Source organism: Eschrichtius robustus, chromosome 14, assembly GCF_028021215.1.
Source record: "Eschrichtius robustus isolate mEscRob2 chromosome 14, mEscRob2.pri, whole genome shotgun sequence".
Classification (NCBI taxonomy): Eukaryota; Metazoa; Chordata; class Mammalia; order Artiodactyla; family Eschrichtiidae; genus Eschrichtius; species Eschrichtius robustus.
This window is the reverse complement of record NC_090837.1, coordinates 27094932-27114007: the sequence shown is the minus strand read 5'-3', so window position 1 is coordinate 27114007 and position 19076 is coordinate 27094932. Positions and strand designations below refer to the sequence as shown.

The 19076-nt window shown below is 47.3% G+C and overlaps 1 protein-coding gene across 1 annotated transcript in view; it reads right to left on the bottom strand.

The window, feature by feature from the left end:
• The window catches only part of CRKL (CRK like proto-oncogene, adaptor protein), a 30930-nt gene extending 16925 nt beyond the window's left edge, over positions 1-14005 (bottom strand). The window contains exons 1-2 of the mRNA XM_068563136.1: positions 13232-14005; positions 2659-3124 (exon numbers count right to left, since the gene is read on the bottom strand). Of these exons, the coding sequence (XP_068419237.1) occupies positions 2659-3124; positions 13232-13542 (777 nt within the window). The 5' untranslated portion in view covers positions 13543-14005. The remainder of the gene's footprint in view (positions 1-2658; positions 3125-13231) is intronic.
• Between the last annotated feature and the right edge of the window lie 5071 nt (positions 14006-19076).

Sequence of the window (19076 nt, the reverse complement as noted above, 5' to 3'; positions counted from 1 at the left end):
CTCCTCAGCTTAGCTCTCTGCTGATATGGTCACAGCTCGCGTCCAAGCTTTTGTCTTTTGCCCAACACACCCAACACTCTCAATGACCTGCAGCTACACAGTGGTGTTCTCTTGTTCCAGCAAGCTCTTCCTTCTGCCGGGAATGCCTCCTCCCACTTCACCCAGCTAACTTCTAGTCATCCTTCAAAACTCAGTTCAAGGGTCACCTCCTGCAGGAAGCCTTCCCGGACCAACACCCACCCACATTCCCATCTCCTACCTCCATCTCTGCTCCCACCTACTCTGTGCTATCAGATCACTTACCACACTGCTGCTTTCTGCCTCTAATCTTTCATTAGGTGGCAAGCTCTTTGGTGGAGGACCCTACAAGGCACCCCTCACAGGTTGGATGCATGAATGGATGATTAACAAACACACATCAACTCTCAGAGCCAGGGTGCCTTTTAGGCTTAGAGAATTTGAGAAACGTGCCCAAGATCACACCAGGAACAGCTGGGACTCGAATGCGGGCCGCTGTGTCAGAGGACACAACTTGGACTGCAGGTTATTTTGTAATGACCACAGCCCCCTTGCTCCAAACATTCTCTTCTGCCAACGATCTACCTTTGGAAAGGCCTTCGCCACTCCCCACCACCTGAGAACACCCCTGCTTCCCAGGAGCCCTTCCAGCCCTGCTCCACCAAGGGCACAGGAGGCTCCCCTTTCAAACCAAATCCCAAGGATCAACTCGCTTCCTGAAAAGAGGTGAGCAAGAGAGCGAAGTGTCTAAACAAAGACCTCTCTTAAAATATCTCTTCACGTGCAGGACTGTTCTTTCAAAACTCAAGTTTTATGAAAAAACCTTGTGAACTAACTCAGGAAGTAAAGTTCACCTGAACCTTCCTCACTTTGTAACACCATCTCAAGGGGAATAACGAAGCTTCAATTACTGGCACATTTTGTCCTACTTGTCTCACCTTTCTTATTTTAATTTTAATACTTTTCCTGGTAACCTAATTGCAACAGTCCCAAGAGGGGACTGTTTTTAACAAGATCCGACAGGCATCAGTTTTAGAAGATAACATAATTCACAGAAATACTTATTTATGGCATAGCTGAAAGTCTCATTTAAACACACAGCACAGGAAATACCATGAAGTGGAATTTGGCAAAGGTCTATTTCTTGGGTCCACTAACACTCTAATCACCTAAGGCAGCCTTTCACGAGGCTGACACGGCTGGTCTGGTGTCACGAGGAGGCTCGGGTGTGGAGACCCGTCTCCGGGGCCTGAGACTAGAAAAGCAGTGTTAACAGCCGAGAAGATGGGTTATCTTCAAATATGCTTCACGAACCAGGCTCCTTCTCCTCACCCCAGCCTCCCTAAGGCACCCACCTATGTATCCACTCCCCAAGCTCTGAGTGATCCCCTCTACAACCCCCTGTGCACACTCCAAAGAACACACATGGGAGACAGGGGTTTCTAAACTGTACATCTTAGAGCCAGAAGTCAACACACAGGCGTCCTAAAGGGAGTGAGGCTTTAAATCCTGGCTCAGGTAAGAACTCACTTCCTGACTTCCTTTACGGGGCTTGGAATTCTGACTGGGAGCCTGGACCCCCAGGATCTCACCCTGGTGTGCCAACCGTCAGCTGCATAACACAACTCTAAATCCTAGCTCCCCACTCTCATGAGGAGACCAGAGATGTGGAAGTGCTCCCAGAGCCTGAAACCACTAAGCAAACTGGAAGGTATTTAGAACCCAGAACACCCCAAGTTATTTTACGGTGCTGAGGTGTGTACCGTGCAGGGGCAGGTCTGTGTGGGGATGAGAAGGCCAGCAGGCCGACTCAGCCAGGCCTCCATCTGTGGAAGGAGCCTCTTCTGGTTCCCTTCCTGTTCTTCCACTGCGAAGTATAAAAGCACCAGGTCCTCCCCAGCCCCGGCCCCCGCCTCAGATGCTCTTTCCTCAGAGCCAACGTGAGAGGGAGAAGTAACCTCAGACTCTGAACCAAACCTCCAGGTGTAGTTCACTTGGGTATTACTCTTGGTCCAAAAAAACCTGAGGATAACCAGTGAAAAAAAACACACAAAAATCACAGCTCCCTTTGAACCTGAGGGCAGGCTGCTCTGAAGCAACAGGCCCCATGACTTCATCCTCCTGCCATGCACCTGGGCTGCCTCCCAACACTGCCCTACTGTGACCTCGGGGTGAACACACACGGAACAAGCAATAACTTAATCTCAGTTTCTCTAACACACATGTGATGTAATGATACTAAGGAAGAGTATAAAACCGTACTCATAATGATACTCACATTGCAGTGTGTGATTCACAAACTATTTTCATAAGTTATCAATAAATGAAAGAGCTGGCAACTGTGGTACCAAATCCCATATTCTAATATAATAATATTTAGGGCCCACCTCACTTACGTAATTTATATAAATTTATACATCAGTAAAAAAACAACACACAAAAATATATGGGACCATTCTTCTAAAAATCTGCATTTTTAGGGAATTCCCTGGCAGTTCAGTGGTTAGGACTCCGTGCTTCCACTGCCTAGGGCACGGGTTCAATTCCTGGTCGCGGAACTGAGATCCCCGCAAGCCACAGCCAAAGAAAACGAAAACTGAGTGTCAAAGGACCCAAAGAACCAGCCTTAATAGATTTTACCTCTAATGCCAGGGCGGTCTTGTCATAAGCACAGGGCACTCTTTTCTGAATTGCTTTTGCAAAGACAGGTCCATTCTGTGTGGATGGCAAAGGGCTGACCGCTGCCCCAGGAGTGCTGGAAACTGCAGGCAGAGGAGCCGTGGTCTGAGGCTGAGCATACGCGTGAGCAGGTTCTGGGATCCCGTAACTGTTGGAATTCCTATTCCCATGCTTTCCATGTGGCGAGGACCTCACAAGCTTTTCCACATAAGGGACGGGAATCATCCCCACCCGGCCATCCTTGTTCCGGGCACTCCACCACTGTTCTTCTGGCTTCTCTATTATCACCAGGATCTCACCCTTTTTAAAGGGCAGGTCTTCGGCATCATTCCCAGGAAAATCATAGAGAGTTCGTACATATTCCAGATTTTCTTCTGCTGTAGGCAGGCTGGGTGCTGATACAGATCCCATTGGTGGGCTCGGATACCTTCAGAGAGAGAGAAAATTAAGAGAAAAATCTTACTCTATACCAGTGTTTGTCAAACTTTTAAAATAAACCAATTAACTCTATAACAAATTATTTCCCTCTCCATATTCTCAGACATTAAGAACGTCCTGTCACACTGTTTTATCCTCTGTAGTTTGTAATGCAATCGAAGTTAATATCCTGAATATTAACGTTAGGTGCATAGCACCCCTCCCACATATCTCTGTTTCACAGAAAGCTTTTGTTTACACATACAGATACCTGGTCTGAATTTTTGAAATTATTTTTAAATCCCCTGGGAGTTCAGCTGCTTCCTTCCTTAGGCCCATCACAACCACCACACACTCTTCCTTCTGGTCCTAATCTAGGGCGTGCACCCTGCACACTTCCCCGGGCACCCAGAGAGATGACAAAGGCCTCTGTGCCCCTCAAAATATAAAAACCAGGAAAGGGAGTATATACTTGCATTATAATTTTTTAAAAAAACAACCCATACTGCATCTTGTACAGGAATCATCATCTGAGCCTCAAAATGAAAACGTGAAAATTTTCACGGAAAAGCTCAGACGCAAGAGCTCTCACCTAAGCATCACACCCCTGGCCACCCGCTCTTGGAGCTCCCCTGTGAGTCTGGCTCGCACACCCGGAACCACCTAGAGTCGGTTAGAAAAGCACCGTCCCGGGCTTCCCTGGTGGCACAGTGGTTAAGAATCCGCCTGCCAATGCAGGAGACACAGGTTCGAGCCCTGGTCCAGGAAGATCCCACGTGCTGTGGAGCAACTAAGTCCATGCGCCACAACTACTGAGCCTGTGCACCTAGAGCCCGTGCTCCGCGAAGCCACTGCAATGAGAAGCCTGTGCACCGCAACGAAGAGTAGCCCCCGCTCGCTGCAACTAGAGAAAGCCCATGTGCACAGCAACAAAGACCCAACACAGCCAAAAATAAATAAATTAATTAATTAATTTAAAAAAAAAAAAAAAAAGAAGGAAAAAGAAAAGCACTGTTCCTTCTCTTCAGCAACACCCCACCTGGAATGCCCCTTCTGCAAGAGAAGTATAGAGGTCTCTCTTCACCTAAGAAGTGTTCTGGAAAGTTGCGAATACATGAAGTTTTGGGAAAACCTATTTTGCTGTTAGCATTTCCTCCCCTTAACTTTTTTGAAGCACAGCATCTACACCAGAGTAACTTCACCCAGAGTCTCCACCTCTTTAGAGGGTGACGCCTGCAGAGTCATCACCAAGGCTGGTTCTGGAGCAGCCCGAGGGAGAACGCTGGGATAGGGCCTATGCCTGCCTAACCACGGACTACAATTGTTTTATCTTCCAGTAGATCATGGCCATTCCCTCTTTTTCCCCCAATTAATGACCTAAAAAGTTGTTTCACATAACAACATGATCTCCTAAGTTGAAGCACTTTAACTAAAAAAAAAAAGTTTCTTTTTAAAAAAGTGTTACCATGTTACAACATTCAGCAAAAAAAAGGAAAACAAAAGAGAAAAAAATCCCACAGTTCCTGCCCCAAGGTAGCTACAGTTCTCCTTCCCTCCTCCCTCCCTCCCATCTGCCCGCCCACTTTATGGCTTTCTTTCTTAAGAGTCCCACATACAGGACTTCCCTGGTGGCGCAGTGGTTAAGAATCTGCCTGCCAATGCAGGGGAAAAGAGTTCGAGCCCTGGTCCAGGAAGATCCCACATGTCACAAAGCAACTAAGCCCATAAGCCACAACTACTGAGCCCGTGAGCCACAACTACTGAGCCCGTGTGCCACAACTACTGAAGTCTGCGCCTAGAGCCTGTGCTCCGCAACAAGAGAAGCCACCGCAATGAGAATCTCGCTTGCCGCAACTAGAGAAAGCCTGCGCGCAGCAACGAAGACCCAATGCAGCCAAAAATAAATAAATAAATTTATTAAAAAAAAAAAAAAAAAAAAAGAGTCCCATGTACACATGCCAGGGGCAGTTTTTCTGCATTTCCCCACTATACTGCTCTTGCTTCATTCTGTGAGCCTGCTGCAAAGAAGCATCCCTGTGTTTCTGAATGGTTCTTCTTTCTCTCTATTACCATCTTCACACACTCTTTTGAATTTAATTTCCCTGCACTGTATTTCTTGTAAAGCCTAGATTCCTGGATTAAAGAATAGGAATGCTTTCACGGCCCTCGGTACATTTTGCCACACTACTCTCCAAAAGTCTTTGTAATTTGTCAAAACTTACATCTTTTTAATGTAAATGACTAGCTTCACAGTAGTCAGGATACCTTGGTGGTTAGAAGAGTGATTTAAAACCTCAAAGGCCTTGTTACTTATTAGCAACCCGACAACAAAGGGGCAAACTGCTTACTATCAGTATATCTAAAAAAGAGTGAGCAGGAACAGCAAAACAAAGAAAAGGCTGACACTTATACCTCCATCGGGGACTACCTGCAGTCTTGGCAGACAGTAAATCTGACACAGCAATCCTGGGAGGTACAATGCTTTCCACTTGGATTTGCACAAGGCAGTGTCCTCACTCACAGCCTCTCAGCTCGTCAGCCGCAGGGACAACCCGTGGGTCTCTCAGGTGTCTGAGAATTAACGCTGTGTGTGAAACACCCACAACAGTTCCTGACCGGCACTAAGCACCCCATCAGCTCCTCACCCCCCATCCCTGAAAGTACACTCCTGATCCTAACTCAAGGGCCACGGAGATTCTGTGAGAGTTTGGGTCACACTATACAAATCTCAGATACTTCACCAAGAGCACACTTGGTTCCACTGCAGACTCCTCCAAGGGTTATTTTACTGTTTATACAGTTAAAAGTTAAAAGCAGTTCCACAGACCGTAAGAACACTAGTACAGCTTCAGTAGGGATTAACACTAATGACATCCATTTACCCAGGTACCCACTGGCCTTATTATGTGCTAAGAACTTGGGGGACAAACAATGAATTAAAACCAAGTTTCTGCTCTCAAAAGACTGCAAACTTAGTAGCGACAGAGACTGGAAGGCAAATGAGAGCACCAAGTGTCATTCATGTGTCCCACAGAAGCTGACGGGGTCAAGTTCTGCTAAGGGTCAGAACAGGCAAGGGGAGGGTGCAGAAAAAGCCAAAGACTAGCCCCCTTTAAAGCTGAAAGATTTCGCGTTAGACAGGCTTACACATTCTGATTCTATATCAGAAGACTTAGAGGCCCAAGGGTTCAAACGCTCCCTTCCCAGCTTCCCCACAGCTCGCGGGGCTGGCTGGTTCCCACAAGCAAGGCCAGGAGCGGGCTGGCCAGCACACATTTGAGGCTTGCTGGCTACATATGGCCTTTGTCAGATAGTCTTCTTTTCATATAACTCTTAAAAAAGTAATGACCGTTCTCAGCTCCAGTACACTATACAAAAACTATCTGTAAGTCTGGCCAAGGGGTCCACAAACTATGGCCTGCAGGCCACCGGCCCACCAGCTGGCTTTACAAATAAGGTCTGAGTAGAACCCAGCCAGGCCCGTGCGCTCACGGGCTGTCTGTGGCTGCTTCCACAGTACGAGGGCGGAGCTGAGTGGCTGCGATGGGGACAACAGGGCCCACAAAGCTTAAAGTGCTGACCAGCTAGCCCTTCACCGTGAGCTCACTGAGGCCTGGTCTAGACAGCCGAGGCGGAGCTGGGGAGGGTGCTCGTGCAGACCTGACAAGAGGGAGGACAGCTTACACTTTCTCCACCACTTCACTGCTACAGTGACCTGGGGCTCCTTTCCTGATTCGGCACACACACAGACACCCCTAAATATGACAGGACATCAACCTCCCAGCCACACCCCTGACAAATTCAAAGCCCTCCACTCCCCATTTTCTCAAACTCGTGTATTCATCAAAATCCCCTGCAAATTACACATTAGTCCCACTGCGGAGATGAAAGCATGATGATGCCAGGTCAGAAATACTTAACATATTAGACCCCACTGCCCAAAGAAATAGGAAACATAAAACTGGAACAACTCATTGTTTCTCAATTGTTTCGCAATTTGTTCCTTCATCAGGACTGTAAATAGCATCCAGCACACACACAGTTTCCCAAGCCCATCAAGCACACCAGACCCATGCTTCTTCTTCTCCCTCTCCCTCTCTCGCCAGCTCTGGAAGAGAAGACACTCCTCATCGAATGACAATGAATCTCCCTCCTACTTTGGTTAAAAGCATTCTCAGCTGCGTATATAAAGCACAGATAAAACATTTTCTTTAAACTTCAGCTTTAATGCCTTCTATGCTTACAATCACCTTATTCCTGTTAAGGAAGCAATACAATCAACTTCTGGCAGGAGAGAGTTTCAAAGGTCCTGTTCTAGTTTTTAAAGGGGGTAACATGGATATGGAAGATTTTCCTTATTATATACATGTATACACATACTCTTGTGTATGTATGAAAGATTTCACAATAAAAAGTTGGAAAACAAAACAGATGGTAAAAGAATCAATTCCAAGAAGACTGGCTAAGTACCCGTCTGCTCAAAGTGCTTCCGGCGCTTCTTACCCCTAGGTGGCCCTGAGCACGGAGGACTCTCCCTCCATCCCTGGCTTCGCAGCACCTTCACCAATGGCTCTCCATCGGCGGCGCCTGCCTCTGCACCTCCATCCACAGCTTCTCTGCCTCTGCTCATTCTGCGGATTCCACCAAAGCTTAGACCCAAATCTGTATATTTGGCCCCCAACCCTCTTCTCGTTAACAAACCCATCAGATTGCTGAACCCCGCCTGGCTTCCCTGTTGAAAACCATCGACCCCCTCCCCCCATCCCTCCTCTCCATTCTCTCAGAGGCACCATTCAATCATCCCTGAAGCCACAGCTCTCCACTCACCTACAGGCAACTGCCCAGCGACGGCTGTCGTCGGCTTCCACCTTATATTCCCAACACACGAGATCTCAGTTCAGCTTCTCACAATCCCTTCCCCTGTAACAGCCCTTAATTAACCCCACACTCCAGACTTTCACCACCCCGCCCACACCAGTTTCTAAAAAATAAAACTGACCATGACAGTTCTCTTCTTAAAAACTTTAGAGGGCTCCCACTGCTAAACTCATGTACAAAGCACAGAGGCCCTTCACAGTCCAGCATTCTTAGCTTCCTAGCTCGTGGCCCCTCACTCACACGAACCACACCTGTGCCTTTCCCAGCACCTCTTCTACCTCATACACTTGTTCTCATCCTTCAAGAACCAGTTTATGTGAAGTCAGAAAGAGAAAAACAAATACCGTATGCTAACACATATATATGGAATCTAAAAAAAAGGTTCTAATGAACCTAGGGGCAGAAAAGGAATAAAGATGCAGATGTACAGAATGGACTTGAGGACATGGGGAGGGTGAAGGGTAAGCTGGGACGAAGGGAGAGAGTAGCATTGACATATATACACTACCAAATGTAAAATAGATAGCTAGTGGGAAGCAGCCACATAGCACAGGGAGATCAGCTTGGTGCTTTGTGACCACCTAGAGTGGTGGGAGAGGGAGGGAAGGAGGGAGACACAAGAGGGAGGGGATATGGAGATATATGTATACATATAGCTGATTAACTCTGTTATATAGCAGAAACTAACACAACATTGTAAAGCAATTATACTCCAATAAAGATGTTTAAAAAAAAAAAAAAAGAACCAGTTCATAGAGCACCTTCCCTTTCAGGCCCTGCCTGACCCTTTAGTTGACCATCCTTGCTTTTAAGCTCCCATGGTATTCTATTTTCATTTGTTCAGTATACTGAGCTTCTCAAAAGCTAGGGCCGTGGTTTACTTCCATTATATGACTTGAGTCTAGCATTGGGCTTTGGGATACAGTAAGCCTCAATATATTGAAATTCCTGCTAAAATTAAAATGCCCAAGACACAGGGAAGCATTTCCCCTAAACCTGGGTTAAACCTGTTCCACAGACAAGGAGATCCCGTGTGCCACCTGGTTTGCTGTCCAAGCCTCTTCACCTCACCACCGCAGAACTCACACTTGGCTGTCGTTCCCGACCAGCTGCACATGCCTGGTGGTCCCACCTTACTCCTTGTGATCTTAACTCCGACTCCAGGATAATCACCACTGCCCCCTTTCACTTATCAGAAAGAACTAAAATATTTTAGCCTGAAGGAACCTTAGCACCTTAGAACCTAGTCCAACTGTTCAGATCAAGAGCAGAATTCTTAGATAAAAAGTTCTCTGAATTTGAGTCTTAAACAAGAGAAAGGTCACAAAGCAAACGGCTATCAGCACTTTACGTGCCATGGGAACACAATTCTCACCTGGGCGAGACTCCATTCCCAGCATAATGACGTTTATGGATCCCATCTAAATTGAACTTAGGTGATTTAAACTATTGGTAAGAAAAAACTCAAAGGTTTATCCACAGTGTCCAATTCTATGCTAATCAAAATCACTGTTAATCCTTCTCCCCTACTCCTAATTACAGAAGTCCAAAAGTTCCCTTAAATATTCAGACAGGGGCCGTGGGGGGAGGCATGGCCATGCTACCTGGGGTACCCTCCAGTCCCCCACGGTGTGGCCTCTGTGGCACACGTGTGAGGGTCCCCTCGGGATGCTCAGGTTAGGCTGCGCATCCTTTCTCCGCCCTCCCACAGCTACTGTCTGTATCAGATGACATGAACTTGGCCTTTTAAATAAAGTCTCAGTAACCAGGAAGCTCCTCAAGAGCATGACAGGGACTGCTAAGTCAACGTTAGTTCCACATTACCAGCACATGCAATGAGCAATGTCTGCTGACTAAAAAACAGGGTTTTCTCTATGGGTCAACTTGCCTCAGTTTTTCAACTTTTACTTCTCATGATTTTTCTCCCAGCCACCATATAGCTACATAAGCTAGAATTGGAAAATTTTATAAGCAAAGCAAGCTACGCAAAACACACTTTCAATTTTCTAAACCGTAGGAAAATGTATTTCATAGCTAAACTAAATCCACTCAGAAACCTGAAACACTCTGTTGTTAAACTGGAAATAGCCTCTATTAAAACAGAAACAAAAAAACCAGTAGTGCCTACCTGAATACTAACTATAACCTAATAAACAGAACCTTAAAAGTGTTTATGCTCAAATAAAATGGAGATGAAAACCACAAGGTTTCTGTTTATCAAATGATTTTTAATATAAAAATTACACCCATCTGCAGAAAAAGAATCCTTTAGGGTCATTCAAAAATCAAAAGCCACTGACATACCTTTCGTGTTTAAATTTAAAATCTCAGACAGAAATGAATACCACAGACAAACTCAAAAGACGATAAGATAACCCAGAGAACAGACAACTACAAATATACCAAGTCATCTTTGTCTCTTCCTTTCTCTTCCCCATCATCCCCCCTCCCACCAGCAACTTATTTTCAAACCACAGCCATCACTCAGTCTACGTAATGTCTCTATGATGGATGGATGGACGACTCATCAGTCACCATCATTCTGACCTGAATTGCAGTAACAGCCTCAGGTCACTTCCTGGCTTCAAACCCCTTCCATGGCACCCAGTTTCCTGCCTTTGACTATTACCTGTCCAAACTCTTCTAGATCTGCATCTCAGAGCCACACTCACATCACATTGCTGTCTTTCCCAACCCAGAACTTTGCATAAGCTCTCCCCCTCCTCGCCCAAGCCTTGCTCCTCCTCCCTTCTGCAGTTTCAAGCTTTCTCTGACCGCCCCACCTCAGGTAAGACCCTTCTACTAGATCCTCTCAGCCTAGATTGATTTCCTTCATAGCATTCACAAATCTTGTAGTATTTTATTTTTCTACTTTTCCGTCTGTCTCCTCCACTAAAATCTAAGTTCCATGACAGAGAAAGCATGTCTGTCACCCCTCTTTCCCAGTACCTATCACTGAAACATAATTCTCCTGAACATAATTCTCATATTTGAATAAATATATAAAATTAAAAGTTAAGGAACATTCCAATGAAAAAGATCAGACTAGTACAAAACAAGCACCAGTCCTTAAATTCTGAGGAAGTCATACAGTTGTGACCTTTCACTAAGCAAAACAGACCCCCAAAAAGAACTAATTAGCCAAGGGGCATGAAACTGGCTTCAGGAGCTCAGTTCTGAGGCCTAAAAAAGCTAAACCACTTTATTTATCCTGTCTGGGGTGTGAAAATGCATCGCCCTGATTTCTGCATTTGGCCAAGGCTTGCCTGGCATAGTCTCCTACAGTAGGTAACACATCAACCAAATCCTCAGGAGAGGCAATCCAGATTTAGTGTGACAAAGTAAATCCAGCCAGGATCTGATTCAACCAGCACTGTGACAGCCCTTGGAGACAGCAAGGAAAAGGAAAAACTAAACTACAGCAAAATGCCTGGGCCAGAGAGCACAGAGGAGAAACAATCAAGGCTGAACTTGAGGGGGAGGGTCAGGTAAAGGTCCCTGCAGCACAGGGAGGATTTCCGCAGGTGAGGAACCGGTGGAGGGAGGCGCTCCACGGAGGGCTGGCAGTCGAACAAAGGCCCGCAGGTGTGCGTGGGTGTGCAGGGCTGGCTCCCGGGAAGGAGGATGAGAGGGGTGAGGGCAGGCACCACACTCACAAAGCTACAAGGGCACCTGGGAAGACGCGTGAAGGGGAAGTTTGGGGTCGTTTCTGCGGGAAGCCGCTGCGGCACAATCCTTTTTCTCCACCCAAAAGGCGATCTAGTTATTCACTCACAGCTGCATTATAGTACCTGTCACCTCAAAGTAAGCACAACACCTGGCACACAGCATGCCATGCTAAATGCCTGAAATTAATGATATAATTCACCTCCACAAGCTAGGAAAGTAATTTACTTAAACGTATATAATATCTCATTACTGTGGGTTCTAAGAGTCTCTCCAACCCCTTATATTGGAATTACATGTGCTAAAAGTTGACTCCAATCATCAGTATCTTCGGGGACCTGGAGGTTTCACCAGTCAGATTCTTTTTGGTGTCTAGGTCTTTGTTATACACTCTCTGATTTACAATCACTTTCTCACCAGTTTTTAAAGTCCATTTAGTTCTGCAGTTAACCTCAAAGTCATTCCACTGTCACGCTGTTCCTTCTCTATCTCTATTCCACAGAAGCAACGCTGAGCCGTCCAGTGGGTGCTCCTTAATTAATATAATAGCTTTTAGTGTTTAGAGCTCAGAGTACCATCCTGTCAGAGAATTTGCAAAGTCAGAAACATCTCATCCTGAAAAATCTGTCCTTTTTAAACAAATGTTTAAGAAATCAACTGGGCAGTGAAATACCTTTTACTTTTAAAATTCTAGGCAATCTCTTCAACTCAAATTTGGCGTAATTTAAATAAAAGAAACCTCTAGCAAAATACTGATTAAGGCAAATAATCAAATGAAAATAGGATGCCTAATGATCGGTGTCACTCTGGGTTAACTTTAAAATAGATACTAAGTCATTAAACTTAACACAAAAAGTACATCTGAAATTCAAGTAGGATAGAATTAAGATGAGTGTCATTCAAAAAATTCCCTTAGTAACATTCTAGCCTCATTCCTCCTTGGAATTTAACCAAATGGATTTCCAGTCTATGGACGGTCCAGCTTGGGGGGAAACTGTTAAAAAAAAAAAAAAAGTCTTCGTTGAAGCCAATGCACCTTCTTTTACAATTTTTGTAATTAATGTATTATAAAATAGATGCCCAGATTATTTCAAACTTGGCACCAGGGTATCAACATATAGTTCTGATATTTCACAGTTAAAGGTGTTTGTTTCTAAACGCTAAAGCATTTTCATCTGCCCAGTGTTCCAAAAGCTGCAGTCCAGGAGGTCTTAACCTGGAGTTCAAAAACCTTGAAAGGTGTGCAAACTCGTGTGTGCTTGCGGGGGGCGGGGGGGAGGGTAGGCTAGCTTCAGAGTCCCAATCCGTGGCCCAAAAAAGGTTTCAAAAACAACAACAAAACGTTGCTTTAGCAGGGTAATTAAACCGAGAACGTAACGAAAGGCAAAAAGCGTCCATTTTCAACTAGGCACCCGCAACTCAACACGTTTAAGACGCACGCACCCCTTCATTCACAATGACCCAGATCCTAACACTGCCTTCGGTTCGGAATGCCCTCCGAAAAGTAACCCGGTTCCGAAAGGGGGGCCACGGGTCCAGCCCCGACCCCCGCCCGCACACGCCCTCCGCGCACCTGGGCGCCGGCTCGATGAGCGTGGTGGTGTCCAGGTAGTGGATCTTGTAGAACTCCAGCAGGGCCGGCAGGTGGTCGAACTCCTGGTCCCCGATCTTGAAGCGGCGGTTGGGCAGCGAGTTGATGATGTAGTGAGACACCCGCGAGTTCTCGGACACGGACAGTACGTAGTCCCCGGGGCAGGTGGACGAATCGCGGACCAGGAACACGCCGTGGCGCTGGCCCTGGAGCCGGGTCTGCGCCTCCTGGCGAGACACGGGCCCCATGTACCAGGCCGAGCGGTCCGAGGAGTCGAACCTGGCGGAGGACATGGCGGGCCGGGCGCTGGGCCGGGCGGGCCGGGGCTGCTCTGCCTGCGCTGGACGCTCCGCCCGAATTGTCTGCGGGCCGGGCCGGGCCTCTGGCTCACCGCGCGCCTACTGGGCCGAGCCGACACTTTCCTCGCGGCCGCGGGCCCGCAGCATCCTCTGCACCGCCCGCCTGCTCCGGGGCCGCCTCACGGACCGAGCCGGCTCGGGGGTGCGGGCCCAGCCGGGTCGCGGCGGCGAAGCCAAGAGCGGCAGAGGCCACCCGGGACCCTACGGTCACTCCTGGCCAGGCGCGCGCCGGCCCCGCGCCCCCGCCGCTCCGCACCGAGCCTCGCGGCCAAGCCAAGCACCGGACCCCCGGGAGCGCCGCGCCGCCGGGTGCGCTTCGCCCAGCTCGCTCCCAAGAACCACAGCAACAAAATGGCGGACGCGGGAGAAGCGGCCAGCCACCTCCCCCTCCGCTCAGTGCCCTCCGTCTGCGCACGCGCGGGCGCCGGCTCCCAGCGGCCGCCGGGGGCCTCTCGGTGACGTCACGCGGCGCGGCCAATCGGGAGCGCGGGCATGCGGGACGGGCGTGCGCCGCTCGTGCGCGCCCCCGCGCGCCCTCCAGGGCAGCTGGGGGCGCTGCCTGGAAGCGGCTCGGGGGTGGTGCGCACGGCGCTTCCAGAACCCGCTCTGGGAACAAAGCGGGAAGTGCAGGCTGGGTCCGCCCGGGGGCGCGGCCCATAGGTGAGCTGACGGGGGCGATGGGCCCCGCGGGGCCGGGGTGACCGCAGCGGGACGGCCAAGTTAAGGGGTCGCGGAGCCGACCGTTGCTCGCGCTCAGGTGGTGCCGGGCAGGTGCGAACGCTGTCGGGCGTAGCCCCCCTGGGACCCCGGCCCCCGGCCGCCCCTACCCGCACTGGACAGTCAGTTTAAGGGAGCAGGGTCTGGTCTGCCTCGCCTCGTTCAGCTCTGGGCCTGGCGCACCGTCCCACCCTGGGCTGATGCTCAAATCTTGGTGGAATGAATGACTGTTGAGGTAAACCTGCAGACTGGAACCGGACAGAGGAGAAACAGTGTCCGGAAAGGGAGACGCTGGCAGCACGAGCCCATTCTTAGACCCCTGGTCATCGGACTCTCATTGTGGCCCTTCGCACCCCGGGGTTGAGCCTGTCCTGCGTTGTAGGGTGATGGGTGATGTCTGTTCCGGGGTAAACTCCGGGGGAAGTGTCACGGTCTAGTGCCTTTTGTGACTCAGCAAAGCAGGTTTTCAGCTTCCCCCCCAAAGTTTCGTGTTGTATTAGTTTCGAGCACAATTTGAATAGCTCAGAATTTGGAGGTGAAGGCTTGGGTTGCAATCCTAGCTCAACTGACTAGCTGACTGAATCGTTCCATGTCTTATATATATATTTTTCATTTTCTAATGTATTTCATTTATCTTCCAGTTTTATAGAGATATAATTGACATACAGCACTGTTTATGGTGTACAGCATAATGATTTGATTTATGTACATTATAAAATAATTATAACAAGTTTACATATAGATACAAAATTAAGAAATAGAAAAAATATTTAGTGAGCATCTCATAGATCCAAAATTAAACCTCAGAGAGGTTAAGTGGCTTGCTTACATAAGTTATTGTAAGTTACATAATTTGCAAGAGGCACAGCTGGCACTTTTTTAAATTTTTATTTATTTATTTATTTTTGGCTGTGTTGGGTCTTTGTTGCTGTGCGCGGGCTTTCTCTAGTTGCGGCGAGCCAGGGCTACTCTTTGTTGCAGTGCGCGGGCTTCTCATTGTGGTGGCTTCTCTTGTTGTGGAGCAGGGTCTCTAGGCGTACGGGCTTTAGTAGTTGTGGCACGTGGGCTCAGTAGTTGTGGCTCGCGGGCTCTAGAGCACAGGCTCAGTAGTTGTGGCGCACGGGCTTAGTCGCTCCGCAGCATGTGGGATCTTCCCTGACCAGGGCTCGAACCCATGTCCCCTGCATTGGTAGGCAGATTCTTAACCACTGTGCCACCAGGGAAGTCCCACAGCTGGCACTCTTAAGCCAGGTCTTTTGACTCAAAGTCAAGGGCTCATTTCACTGTTACACAGTTATTGCCTATAATTTAGTCCATTTTCCTTGTTTTGCTTATAGGGAAACTGAGGCCCTCTAAAGTAAATTCTAGCACCAGATAGGAATGTCAATCTTGGAGTAGGGTGGAGGGGTTGGATTTCAGATACCGCCACCATTCTGCTGCCAGAGTGCCACGCTCCCCTCTTTAAAAATTCCTCCTGGGACTTCCCTCGTGGCGCAGTGGTTGAGAATCTGCCTGCCAATGCAGGGGACACGGGTTCGAGCCCTGGTCTGGGAAGATCCCACATGCCGAGGAGCAACTAAGCCCGTGTGCCACAGCTACTGAGCCTGCGCTCTAGAGCCCGTGAGCCACAAATACTGAGCCCGCATGCCACAACTACTGAAGCCCACGCGCCTAGAGCCTGTGTTCCGCAACAAAGAGAAGCCACCACAATGAGAAGCCCGCACACCGCAACAAAGAGTAGACACCGCTCGCCGCAACTAGAGAAAGCCCATGCACAGCAACAAAGACCCAAAGTAGCCAAAAGTAAATAAATAAATTTATAAAAAAAAAAAAAAAAAAAAAAGAATCCGCCTACCAATGCAGGGGACACTGGTTCAAACCCTGGTCTGGGAAGATCCCACATGCCGCGGAGCAACTAAGCCCATGCGCCACAACTACTGAGCCTGCACTCTAGAGCCCGCGGGCCACAACTACTGAAGCCTGCGGGCCTAGAGGCTGTGCTCTACAAGAGAAGCCACCGCAATGAGAAGACCACATACCGCAATGTTGTAGTTGTAGCCCCTGCTCGCCACAACTAGAGAACTAGCCTGTGCGCAGCAACGAAGACCCAATGCAGCCAAAAAAAAAAAAAAAAAAAGTCCAGTGGGGAATAGGGTGTGGATTGGATAAAGGTGAAACAAGAATGGCTTTTTTTTTTTTTTTGGCTGCACCCCCTGGCATGTGGGATCTTAGTTCCCCGACCAGGGATCTAACCCATGCCCCCCACAATGGAAGTGTGGAGTCGTAACCCCTGGACCACCAGGGAAGTCCCAAGAATGGCCTTGTTGATAATTGTTGAAGTTGGAGACCTGATGTGCTTGTGTGTGTGGGGGGGAGGGTTTGTGTTAATTATATTATTCTACTTTCATATATGTTTGGAATTTTTCACAGTAAAAAAATTAAGTATTTTTCCTTAGCACACCTGAGACAAGCTTAAAATTTTTTTTTCCAAAAAACGTTCTAGATGCTAAGAGATAACAAAATGGAAATGAATGGACAAGCAACAAGGAAGCATTAAAAAAAAGGGCTAAAACATAAAGATTTGTGATTCTGCCTCAGCTTGCTCATTCCCAGGGTTTCCAGATGGCGTTATACTTACACTTGTGTTCTAAGATATTTACGGTTTAGATTCAAAGGACTGACAAGGCTTTTTGAGCAACTTGCCAGGATTCCTGACTTCCTATCCCCGAGGCTGCCTCTGAACTGAGGACACAACCTTGGGACCCGCCATTGACTTTTTATTCTCCCCTATCTGCTCAGGTCCAACCCTGCGGGTGATGGTTAAGGCCAGGCTGACTTCCTAGATTGCTGCCTTACTGAGGACCCAGAAGAACAAGCATCTGTCCCTTCCTCCTGCCCAGGGTTCTTTCCTAGCAATGATGCTGAGGGTAGAAGAGGTGTGACTGTGTAGGGGGAGAAGCAGGAAGTGTGTTTACCGCACTGACTTGATCAGGTCAGCAGTTCTCAGGTGCGCTCTCCACGAGGGCTGGTTGACCTGTTCAGCTTCCACTGCATTAATTGGACTTGTCCTTGGAGACCTTTCCCTCCGTGCAGTAAACTTTCCCTCTGGCTCTGCAGTTCTCAGTCACTACTTCGCCATGTTTCATGTATATTTCCAAGCTTATCTCCCTAAAACAAAAAAGGAGCTTATTGATTATTTTCTTTTTCTTCCCCTCCTATTAGTTTGCTTCTGCAATACTAATAATATAGTGTTCACATCCCCGTTATAATTTTCCATGCCACACTATTTATTTATTTTTATTTATTTATTTGGCTGTGCCGGGTCTTAGTTGCGGCACGCGGGATCTTCGTTGTGGCGTGCGGGATCTAGTTCCCTGACCAGGGATCAAACCCAGGCTCCCTGTATTGGGAGCGCGGAGTCTTAACCACTGGACCACCAGGGAAGTCCCATGCCACACTATTTAAAATATCAACTTACTAATCACTTCTTTCAGAGGGTGACATCTCTGAACGAGGCTTGGCCATATCTGGAAGCTCTACGGACCCCTCTAGAAAACACTGGCCAACTTTACTCCAGTGTTTTAAAGTGTGGTCATGGTCCCCCTGGCATTTTCTAATGTAGTTTTAATTGCTCTACCACCTCTTTTATAAAATGTCCACTTTCTTGTCACTTGAGCTAAAAGGCAGATTTTCTTGTTTCCTCTGGATTTCAGAGCATTCTGGAGTGCCTTTAGTGAAATTCACTCAGGGGAACACTGATTCCCCTCTCACACTTATCTCGAAGAAGTCAGTTCTGTGCAACCCTTTAGCCCCGGGGGGGGGGGGTCACCAAATTTTTCTGTAAAGGTCCAGATAGTAAATATTTTAGGCTTTACAGGACAAGAGGAAAATCAAGAAATATTATGTAATCCTGCTCTAGTCTCCTCCTTCTCCTCACTGGCTCCTATAGAAAATCCTCTAAAATAGGAGCATCTTAATACCTCAGAATGTTTGCACCACCTGTTTTACCTATCTGGAATGTTCTCTTGTCTAATGACAAAAAATTTTTTCTACAATTTTTTTGAAAATGAAATTCAAAATATCATAGTAATTGAGTATAACTTTTTTATAATCCAGGTATACTGATGAGAATAATGGAATTCTTTTGAGATAATATTTTGCTTAATTGGGTTTCAAAATCCGTGACCCTGTCATCAAATGTTGAGCTGTCAATGCTGAGCTGTAATGAGACTTTGTATATTTCATCTTTGAAAATGTCTCTCAGCCAGATGGTACTGCCAATGCTGCATGATTTTAATTGAGCATAGTCATTGTGGGATGGCATGTATAGAATTCTCTTAAGATTCTTCTCTGGATGTTTGCCTTTCAGCTTGTTTTTACATTGCAGATTAATCCTCTTCAGTTGAAGGTTGGGTGGAAACTCCTCAATTGCCCAATTAAATAGATTTTGAAATACGGATATTTCCATTGCACTTGGCATCAAGTTCTGAAAAATTCTGCTGGAACTGTACTTGGAGCTCAGAAAATATATCTGCTGCAAATTTGTGTGGGAATGAGATCTTGCTTCTTGTTTTAACTTTTGACAGCACAGGAAGTTTATAAAGCAGCTTAACATTCCTTGTGATTCAAAACAACGTTAGTTATTGTCAAAATGACTGCTGCGGTATACATTTCACATATAAGCACTGTTTTTCCCTGTCATCTTATTTTATTTTACTTTTTGTTTTTGTTTATTGGCCTCACTACATGGC